Genomic DNA, 11,232 nt, shown 5'->3' with positions numbered 1-11,232 from the left:
CAGTTCTCCTCTCCATCCTGCTTCAGGGGAGGGGAAGTGAGGCAGTGGGAGAGCAGAGTATGGTTTCCAGTGTGTCGGTGGGAGAACTAAATTAGGGAATACCATTCCTAAACCAGGGCTTCACATTCGTGGGGAATTTGTTAAACTTCTCTGATGAAAACAGTGTAGCTATTAGAAGTAACAGGAGCTATTTCTGCTGCCTCCTGCAGTATGAACTTGTACTAAGTAACTCTCTGTGCCTGAGCCAGCTTTGCCAAATGGGATGGTCACCAGCATCTACCAGCAGGAACCCTTGCAAAGAGCAGCTGTCGTCAGCTTCATGTTTCTGTCTCCAGCTGCAGCTGTGTCAGCAAGGTGCTCTCTGATGTCAGGGAGCAGCAGAGGTTTATACGAACCAGGTAAGACTTGGAGGGCAGAAAAAGGGTAAAGCAGGAGGAGGAGTGATGGTCAGCACCTGGTCTGTGGGCTCCCTCTCCCAGTTGGTCTCAGGCTTTTTGTGTGGAAGCTTATTTCCTGTCCCTTAAACATTGGGTTATTAGCCTTTTTAACATGTTTAGTTTTTTTAAAGTATCATCACTCTCAGAGCCTTTAAGTGGTGCAGTTGAAGTGAAAATCCTGAAGGCTATGTGGAGGTGTGGCAGGCACTGCACAATCAGCCTATCCCTGACCTTGTGCTGCTTCCCACAGGTGAGAAGGCAGCTGGGAATTCTCTGGCTCAGGGAATCCCCCTCCATTCAGACTCTGCAGTAGGTCACTGCTCAGCAGCTACTAGAGTTCAGGCCAGTGCCTCCTCTGCCCAGCACCATCAGGAATTATATTCTACCTTCCTGTTCCTCTTCTTCCCAGTTTCAGACTGATGGAAGTGTGCTGTGCTCACCTGCATGGGCTGGAGCTGCAGCACTGCTTCTCATCTGATGCCACTCTGTGTCTTACACTCCATTTCTTGCATGACCTCGCATTGTTACCAGCTGTGTTTGCTTTCTTGTAACCATTTTAAAGTACACAATCAAACTAACCTCCAAATGCTTTTATTCTAGATAAACCCATACAAACACCAACATGTATTTGTCATTTGCACTTTTTTAAACCATTCATTTTAAACAACAGATTAACTTCTGTACAACAGGAATTACTTTACACATTAGTAAGATTTGACTTCAAACTAGATGACTGCAAAATAATGCTCTGTAAGCTAGTGTTAGAAACACGCTGTTTGCCATAGCAGTTTGCCTGTAAACATGGGAAAGTAAGTTGAAGAGAAGTTTGCTTTTCATTTCTGAGGATGCGATTAGAACTGTTGTGTTGCCATAATACCCATAATAGTCAGAGGCGGTTCTTCTTCTCTGTGTGACAGTAGTGGCAAATTGCAGATACGGAAGTTGTGCCAATGTTTTGTGTGCTGACCCAAACCTACCAAAAGAGCCACAATCACTTAATTATACTTCACATCACTTAGTGAGATCCACTTGATGGGTTACAAAATCCCAGTATGACTTAAACATGGTTTACTAACAGAGTGACGCTGTTTAGGAGGCTTGAATAAAAGGCAATAATCCTATTCCAGGCCGTAGGTAAAGCTACAGGGCCTGCTTCAACACATACTTAATCTCTAGAAATCATTAAAGCTATTGTAGCAAACAAGCAGTAGTACAAATACAGAATAGGACTGATTTTCATTTCCTCATCAATATAAACACATATAGTGAAGTTCACAGGATCAGACCCACGCAAACAGATTATATTTTACAGCTCTTCAAGCAGAAATGTTGGAGTTGTTTTTTTCTGCCTGTACAGAAGGTTACTGTTGAACAAAACTATCACAGTTCATTTGAATGCACTGCCAGCAAACACCTGAAGTAGAAGAGAACTGACTGGAAAGTGTAATCCGCTCTTGCGGATTACACTCTTACACTCTCCTTTAGTATCAATTACTGTGCTTTTTCTATTTTTTTATGCTGCTTTAAAACGTTAGATTAAGAACAATAAAAATCAAGCCCTTATGTGCAGGTATTCCAAGCTTAAGTGCTAATCAAGCCATGGTCCACTCTTTTAGGACAGAGGGCAAGATAGTTTAGAGGTGTGTGGGGTTTTTTCCAATTAAAATTGAACTTATCAAAATACATTGTGCCAGGCAGAGAACTGCTGAAAGTACTGCAACACTGTAGTGCAGTGTCCTGAACAAAGCCATACATTCCATCAAGTATAAAGTGTAAACTTAATAACAAGTGTAAGACTCGAATTTAAAAAAAAAAAACCAACAAAGCCATCACAGTATGGGTTGGTTGGTTGGTTGCTGCCCTCTCTGGTATGTAAGAGGAACAACTTGTGCAATCACATGGTAGGGAGGGAGCAGACCAGCAGGACTGTGTTTTTGTGTTTGCTTTTCTCCACTTGAACAGCCCTTCTGCCACTGGGATTGTGCCTCGGGCCAGCTGCCTTCGTGACCAGAGCAGGCACCATTAGCACCGATGCCTGAGCTCTGGGGCTCCTCCAGCTCAGCACCGTGTGACCCTCCGCTGCCTGTGAACCCTGTGCAGCCAGCTCTGGCTGCTCACAGCCCCAGCACTGGCTTTCTGTACCAAACCTGGGCCACCCGTGCCATTCACAGCCCATGGCACCTTTCCCACTGCCAAGGCAGGTGATAGCTCTTCCCTCTCCCATGGGCCACTGTGCTACACCACTCACCTCCAGTGGTGGATCCCTCCAGAAATGTATGGAAATGTATCTCCTTGTCATGAATGCCTTACCTCAAATCTCAGGGCACGTGACAGCCTCAGAACGTGCCTTCTGTGACTGAAGCAGAGTCCATGCTGACAAACCATTTCAGCTCTGTAGTAGAGGGTAGGGTTCTGCTGGTGCTGTCACAGAGCCAGAGCCACAGCTCTGTGGCTTTGCTCAGAAGCCACTGCACCGGCCCCATCCCAGCAGCACAGCCATGCCCCTGCTTTCCAGCTGGGCTGACTTTATCCACCAATGCAAGTGTAATGGACACCTTCCTTCCAAAATAGCTAAGCCTCAAAAAACCCCAGCCAGACTAAGGCAGACAGTTACCCCTCCCCACCCCAACCCCAGCAAGTTTGTATCAGTGTCTCAAACCCCAGTGTTCCTGTTCTTAAATATTATTAAGCCAACCTTTGACCTGACCCCTCACATGCTGGCTTTAGGTCTGTGAGGCCCTTGTACACAGATGGACACAGATGGCAAGGCTGGCCAGGACCATCAGCACTGATGCGTGGGCTGATCATGCCCCTGAGTCCAGGTTTGTGCACCAAAGTGCAGCCATCGGCAGCTGCTTCATCAAATCACAAATGTCCTGATGCAGTGCAGTTTCAGCTGTGAAGCCGCTCACAAGTGTTCCACAGCTTATTTAAGGATGGAAAGGTCAAAAATGTAAACACAGACTGATGGTGGCTGAATGCCCTTCTCCAAACACCTCCTCTCACCTCTTCCCCTCAGTGGTTCGCTTCACTTTGGACATGGAATTTCTAACCTAACAAAGCTAAGTCCTACCATGTGGCATTTGGCCTTCCAACCTCAGACCCACTGTGTCTGCTAAACACACTTAGGATAAGTGTCACTTTGGTGCCAGGTTGTTGTTGGGGTTTTTTGATGTGTTTGGGGCTGATTTTTTCGTGTGTTTTTCCTTTGTTTTGGTGGTTTTCTTTTTTTTTGTTGTTGTTGTTGTTTTTGGTAGTTTATTTTTTCTGAACAGGAACTAGCGAACATTTGACTGGAAGGAAGGAAACTGCAGCTGACCCGTATTCTCAACCTCACAGTTTGCCAAGCTGCTGAAAGGATGTGGTGAAACATCAGCTTTTTCTCTTAAAAAAAGAGGTAAGCAACTTGCAAGTTCATGTGGACAACTCTGAACTTACAGTGTATTTTGCACATCTCCTATGACCTTATTTTAAAGTAAGCAAAAAGCTTACTAGATGGTATTTTTGAACCAAAGGGTAACGTGTGCTCAAGTACCTAAAAATGCTGACCCTGCCAACATTAGGTTCACTTTCACATGCCCCTGTGTGAATATGTAACCATGCCCATATTTCATCCTCAATCGTAGATTACGTGGAATGGTCAGAGTGGAGAAGAGTGTCCAAACATTTCAAACCCTGTACATAAAGTCAGTCAGAACAGTTTTGGGAGCAGTAGCGCTAATAGAAAATCCCCCACAGTGGTGCTGTGAGTCAGTGCTCTGCTCAATGCCATTTGCATTTTTTCTTTTCATCAAATAAGGCTTTTACTTGCTGGAGCTGTTTCTGGACTTCTTCAAACCCCCGTTCTCGCTCGAGTTTGCTGATAATCTGTTAACAATTAGCAAAAGAGAGAATAATTTTTTTAATGCTTATTTTACTTGCTGTTTTTTAAAGCCTGTTTTTCTGTACTCTTAACAACTACTGCCAGAAAAATGCATTGAGTGCCTGCCTATCTGTAAACATTCTTTCCCAACTTTAACACTTTATTTTGGTAGTTTTCCCTTCAAGTCATTCTGATCACAGGATTTGCAACACTTCCACAAAAGAATGACTGAGCCAAGCAAAAAACTCCAAAACAAACCCAACACATGCTCATCTCCCAGAGTGTGAGGCAAGGCCAGTGCTCCAGTTTTTACCCTACAGAAGATTTGCAAGTGATACTTTATTTCTCTTCCTCTGCCCTATAAGCTGAGGGCAATAAACTGCCTCTTTTCCTCTAACTCACCCACTTGGCTCTCTCCCAGGTGATAGAATGGAGCGTTACTGCTGTCTGAAATCTCTGCTGGCAATGCTACACAGGGACAGGTCTCAGTAAACAATGAAAGAGATTTAGCTCTGCTCCCAGTCGAAAGCCAGAGGGGGAAGAGCAGAGGGAAGATTTCCTTCTAAGGATGGGCTATGTTTAGCCAGTACTAGCTTCAAAAAAGCAAAAATGGGCACTAAGACTAGAAAGTACACTGAATTCTCCTGTATCAATCATTTTAATGAGCTTAATAAAGGATGATGCCATTTTGAGTATCATCCCAAGCTTGTTTCAAGAGGTGAAGATTTGATGCTGAATCCAGGTAATTTGGGATGTTAGAGATCAGAAGCGGTAAGCCAGCTAACAGGTGACTGAGAGCTGGATGACTACAGCAAGTGCTGGTGCTGTGCTGCTGAGGATGAAAGAGAGAAAGGCCTGGTTGCTGGGAAACCCAGACAACCTGCTGGAAGCATAAGGAGGCCTTCAGGCAACACACCCCAGCTGGCTCTTATCTGAGTCCCTACACAGGCACACGCAGCCTCTGTTAAGGATGCTGAACAAAATGGAGTGGAGAATCCTATCATACAAAGTGGAGGACAGGGATTTTCTTAGAAAGCAGCTTAGAGGTAGCCTGTGACTAAGTACTTTCATCTGAGAAAAGATTTCTTTTGTTAGTAATAGCAGGGACTGGAAACTATAGCTGCTTCTTTTTAAGAGAAAGACTATAAGAGGAGAGCATTAAGACAGCTATGACGGGAAAGGAGCAGACACCTCTTGCTTTAGGGCTGTGTGCTCCACCGAGGTGTTTGCACTGACTGTTAAACCAAGAACCCTGGTGCTACAGTCTAATCTGATTCTGAACCTCCAGGGAAATGCAGCGCGTGCACAGGAGTTGTGAAAGGCATTTGCAGAGACTCTGCAAACACAGTAAATCAAGAAGCCTCGGCTATATAGGAACTTCCTCAAAACTGCAGGGAAAATGTTATTGCCAGTGTCTCTGTGCAATGCAGCAGTGACAGTAAAGGTGCACTGACACACCTTTGGCCTGTGGCCCTTCAGAGGGATGGGGGCTCCAGCCACGCTGGGGGCTGCGCTGCTCCAGCCCCTCACAGCTCAGCAGCAGCGGCCACAGCTGCATTAAGGAGAAGCTGCCTTTGGGGTGGCACCCAGCAGGTCCCACAGCAGCCCAGCCCTTGGTTACTGTGTTACCCCACATTAAGGATTCGGCTGAAATTGCAGATGTGCTTACCTCATCATAGTATTTCACTATGTATTTGTAGATTTCAAACAAGGCCACTTTCTCATTAAATTCATTTTCATGTTTCTAAAACAGACAACAGTTCTGGTCAGATACTTCTCCTTTGAAAAAAAATAACTTAACATGAAAACAAATGAAGTTGCTGCTTCTCAGCCATACCTTAGATTCCTGAGCTAGAAATTCTTCAACCTCTGCAGTGGTCAATGGAGGCAGATCCCTGATGGCTTTGTAGTATGCTTTCACCTCCTTCTTGTAGAGAGGAATGTCCTTAGCATAGAGAAGTTTATTTGTTGGTGCTTCCTTAAAAGAAAAAAAAATGAAGCATTGTAACTTTTCACAGCACAGATTTCCTAAGGGTCCACCTCCACACAGTTAATTGCATCTAGTTGTGTCTGTGTGACTCATTTTTCTTTGCTGTGGTTATATGCAAGGAACCAAGATTAAGAAACAAAGATGCAAACCAGAGGCAGGATTTCACCAAGAGTGTATTGTGTTTCATGACAATTGCCATGTAATTATTTCTATTGACATCAGGATTGATGACTTTTTGCCCCTCAGACATATTTTTATTTCTCACTTCCTCCTTACAGATCCCTAGACCAGGAAGTTTATGAAAACTGAACCAAAGGGTCTGAGGCCAAAACCCAATTTACATACAAGATTCAGCAGTACTGCAAAAAGGAAAGTTCCCTGGCAGTGACACCCCAGAGAGTCTTGTTAGATGCTGTCCTGGCAGAGGTTCCCCTAAATCTCTTTGGTCCTTACTACTCCTTTCCCTCAGGGTTTGAGAGCATGGAGAGCTGCCAGACACACAAAGCCAAAGGGATTTTTCTTCACCCCAGGATTTCAATAACCCAGGTCAGCATTAACCTATCCAAGAGCTTTAGGCTCATTTGAGGAAATAAGTGCTGATGCTTGTGCTAGGAGCCAAAGCCCCACCTGGAAAACTGATTTTCAGAATGTAAAAGCGGGGGCTGGTAGTTTCCTGTATAAGCTCTGGGCAATAAATGACATAACCTTGTGTTATCTTGTCACCACTGCTTCCAATGTGTGATGAAGTAATTTAAATGTTTGTTTTCTAAATGGCTAAAAGATGTCTCAAGATAAAAGTCAAAAAATCATGAAGATAAATACATTTTAGTAGTAAAAGGTCACAAGATGTTTGCTGCACTGCAAACCTTTATCAGGTTTCAGCACCCCTTTTCAAATAGCTAACAGGAGCTGTTGTTTCAATAATTCTGCACAGTGGATGTTAAGCACAGAAACCCAACAGCCACGCTCATTTGCAGTTTTTCCATCAAGGAAGTGATGTGATTAGCTTTAATTTATGATACTTCACTCCTAAAGTAAGAGAAACAAGCACATTAATTGCTATTTACCTTTAACAGATGAGCAGTTGGATTAGATCACATAGGGAATTAGTCCATTTTTATACAAATTCTTGTGGGCTAAAAAGTTTCTAGCCTGTTTTTCTTGGTAGTATGAGCCTGAACAAAAGCTTCCTGCTTTGGTGCAAAGAAAAGGAAAATACCCTGGGGAAAAAGGAAGTATTTCTGATCCCCAGAGTTCTGGACACTATACTAAAGAGTTTTTGAATGTAAGATTCCTGAACTTGTTGCTCCAGCAAATAATTTTCCATATAAAAAGGGAGCAGCTACTATTTGTGAAAGGAACTGTTTCAATCTTCAGAGGTCTTTCAGTACTCTTACACCTTCCACTAGCTTATTGTGTGTGTTTTCTGTACACTGGTGTGTGGCAGACAAAATTTGGATTACTTATCTAATAATGTTAATACTTTTAAGACCTTTGTTTAAAACTTCATTAGAACTTTACAGTTTCCATCTTCTGCCACCTATTGTGTAAATGCACTGTGCAGAACTGACTGCAGAGAAAACAAGCAGCAGTTAACTATAAATAAGGCATTCTCATAGCTCTGTCTCTCTACTGGTGAATTCTTCAGTCTCAGGAGACAGAGCAACGAGGAATGGAAACCCAGCTTAATTAGGCCCCTGACAATTCTGCCCCCAATATCAGCAGATCCAGGATTTCATCATCTTAATCATTATACAGTTGAAAAAGACATTGGTTGAGAAAGTAGGAGAAGACTGGAGGGGCAGCATTACCTTCCCCAGTGTCTGTTCTGCGAGAGAAAAGGCATCCATGAAGGCTTGTGCTATTACAGACAAACAGCCATCTATGTGTGAAGTCTTCTTAATGTCAAAGACAAACTGGGGATTCTTCAGTATGTTCACCCAGAAGCGAAGAGGAAGACTAGACAGGAGAAAGAACAAACATCTTTAAAATCAACCACTCAAGTAGCACAACTGCTTTAAAATGGTCCTTAATCACAACTGCACTCATGGAACAAAGCACATTCCTGGCTGCTTCTTCACACTAAAAAAGGGGTCAGGGATCAAAGGCTACAGAGCAAACACATCTATCAGGCACCCAGCTTCAAATAATGCTCTCAATCTGCAGCTACTTCTTTCAGAGTGTGAAGTCAGGCTGCACAGACCTGGAAGCTCTGGTGGTTTGTGTTGTATTAAATCAAAACACTGAAGTTGCTGTTATCCACAAAGCTAAACCACATCTTATTCCCAGACATGCCCAAATCTTATTCTTCTGATCACACCTGACACATTTCATTTTTACAACTGCGTTTTCAGAAAGCACACGCACCCCTGCATATATCCCGTGGGCATACCTGTTGGTTTTCCATATGTGGACCACATCAGGATCAGTAATTTTTTTGCTCTCAGCCTGGGCATCCAAAAAGTCAAAAAAGTACTTGATGGCAACAGGTGCTTTATTGTTGGGTAAACTCCAAATGCTCCTGAAGAGCTTTTCAACAACCGAATGAATTGCCACCTGAAAAGTAACAAAGTTAGTATTTTGTTACTATTACACAAGAAAAGAATAGGATGTTTTACCTCAGAGAGCTGTGTGTGCCCCTGGACAACCACACACAAAAATTACAGTATGCTTGTGGCAAACATCAAGGCCGTGGGTTATTGGCAAACAAGACAGTAACAACAATGAAACTACAGTACATCACAATGAGCTCCTTTCGTATGCCACATGTCCTGTTGCTTACAGGAAAATCATGGTGAACTCTGTGGTAAATCACAGGTGGAAAGAACCACTTGGGCTGACCCGAAGCTTGGGATACTGTTGCCACTGTTGCTAAAAGCATTTGAAATCTGTGACTGGAATTAAGAGGGAGGTGAGAAAAAAGCAGTTCAGCCAGTTTCCTAGGGCACTGGTCTTCCAGGTGCCATCTGTGACACATGCTCAACACGTGTGCTCGTCAACACTTCACAGCCAAGTGGCTCTGGCACTTGATCTAATTCTAGAATAACAGCTTTGGGTGCTATAAAACACTAATATTAGAGAGAAGAACTGAAAATTGGATATTTCTGATACATAAGTGAAGATATTTGGCTCACTAAAGGAAGGGTTTGGTTGCTGCTGGACTCACTGACATAATCACAGAGTATTTCTAAGCAGAGGCAAACAAAGCAAAACACTGTTTTGTGCTTTATTTCTTCACATCTGTTCTGAAGCTCAGTTCAGCCCAATCTTCTCTTGACAAGAAGGATTTAATCATATCCCAGGGCCTTGATGAATACTGGCCAGTTCATTTCATGGGGTGAACTCTGAGATTGTGTCTGTGTGCATGTATGGGAGAGAGGGGAGCAGAGAGAGAGATGGTGAGATGCAATTTTCTTTAGTGCACAGCCTATCATGAGAGGAATTTCACAGCAAAGAATATCCCAGCTCTGTTGTTCAGGGCAGTGTCCTACTTTGGAGAAGGAGATTATTAATTTAAAGCCCTTTAAAAGGCCTGTTTCTAAAAAGCCTGATTTTCTTCTGTACCTCAGTCTTCCACCATAAGACATTACTGGTTTACTCCAGCATTTCCTGAGGGCTCATGTTAGTTTTCACAGGTAATGAGAAATGACCAGTCTTCACTCTCACTTTGGGGACTGTCCCAAATTACTTCAGATGCTATCAACAACCTAATTAAATAATGATTGATGGATTTTTAAATGCAAGAAGGCTATAATCATCATCCCTTCAGGCCTCTTGCACAGCTCAATGTTGTGCACCCATTAATATTTTATGCAATATGCTGTTGCAAAGAGTTTTCTAACCATTTGGAGTAAGTCAGAAACAAGATGATGTTGCTGGAGGGAGTGAGCAGGACTTATTCCTAAGCAATGCACATTGTATAAATTAGGTACTTGTACTATAAATCCTAAGGACCTTGCTTTTAAAATTAATCTAGTTATTTTGAATGTCTAATCTGAAACCATAACAGATTATTTCATTTTGTGGGCAGTATCTTGTGAAATTTAGGCTTCAGAAGTCGTCTCTAAGCTGGGCAAACTCTAGAGCAGAGTGAGGAGATTGTTGACTGAAAGCTGTCATTCCAGAGGGGCTCATTCTCACTCTATGGAACTCTCTGGTAAAACTCACTTTCCATAGGCTAAATAACAACCTTTTTTCTTTAACCTGAGAAGAAGGTTGTGCTTACTAAGGAGATACTATGTGTAATCAGGCAATTTTAGAACTCTAGTATTAGAAAACCCAAAATATGTCTGTCTTTGCAAATGGTCATATTCCATAGTTAGTGCAGTGATTTTTATATGCTACCTTTTCATTTAACATTTGATTTGCACGCAGGAAGTCTGCACAATTTCTGGTTTAGTTTGTGTTTCTGTTATGCCAAACTATCCAAGCCAACAGCAGCCCTCCTCCAAAACAAAGCCTTTACAGTTTACCTTGGTTGACAGAAGTTTTGTGAGATACATTTCTTTCACTTTGAATTTTTGCTTTCCTTTGTGACCTGCTCCCTTCACATCTTTGTTTGCTTCTGAGTCTGGTAAAATCTGTCATGAAGAGATTAGAGAGATTACACAGATCCAAATACAGCTCAGTATTAAATCTACCACTTGGCAGTGGAATGATTCAACTCACCAAATGACAGTGTTCATCTGAGTAGTCCACATCTAAACAACAAAAGCAGAGAACCATCAGTGAAACACACAGCTACAAGCTTGTGGGTTCTGCTGGGCTCTGGGCCGTGCAGCAGGGTGCATCCAAGATGCCAAGCAAGCAGAGTCAGTGTCATCCTCTCCTGCCTGCAGTGTGGGGGAAGCCTCTGAGAAATGCATGGACCCTGTGCACCTCCAGTGCCAACCTGTAGCTCGGACCGCTAAGCTACAGCATCCTATCTGCTGCTGGGGTAAGCT

At 43.1% G+C, this 11,232-nt stretch overlaps 1 protein-coding gene across 1 annotated transcript in view; it reads right to left on the bottom strand.

Moving 5' to 3' along the window:
- Nucleotides 1-1,012: 1,012 nt before the first annotated feature.
- PLXNC1 (plexin C1) overlaps nucleotides 1,013-11,232 on the bottom strand; it is a 70,809-nt gene continuing 60,589 nt past the window's right edge. Inside the window, exons 25-31 of the mRNA XM_038153531.1 lie at nucleotides 10,958-10,989; nucleotides 10,762-10,869; nucleotides 8,682-8,845; nucleotides 8,101-8,248; nucleotides 6,137-6,277; nucleotides 5,969-6,043; nucleotides 1,013-4,304 (exon numbers count right to left, since the gene is read on the bottom strand). Of these exons, the coding sequence (XP_038009459.1) occupies nucleotides 4,200-4,304; nucleotides 5,969-6,043; nucleotides 6,137-6,277; nucleotides 8,101-8,248; nucleotides 8,682-8,845; nucleotides 10,762-10,869; nucleotides 10,958-10,989 (773 nt within the window). The 3' untranslated portion in view covers nucleotides 1,013-4,199. The remainder of the gene's footprint in view (nucleotides 4,305-5,968; nucleotides 6,044-6,136; nucleotides 6,278-8,100; nucleotides 8,249-8,681; nucleotides 8,846-10,761; nucleotides 10,870-10,957; nucleotides 10,990-11,232) is intronic.

Source organism: Motacilla alba, chromosome 1A (assembly GCF_015832195.1).
Source record: "Motacilla alba alba isolate MOTALB_02 chromosome 1A, Motacilla_alba_V1.0_pri, whole genome shotgun sequence".
Classification (NCBI taxonomy): domain Eukaryota; kingdom Metazoa; phylum Chordata; class Aves; order Passeriformes; family Motacillidae; genus Motacilla; species Motacilla alba.
The sequence above is the reverse complement of the archived record's forward strand: the minus strand, read 5'-3'. Positions and strand labels throughout refer to the sequence as shown.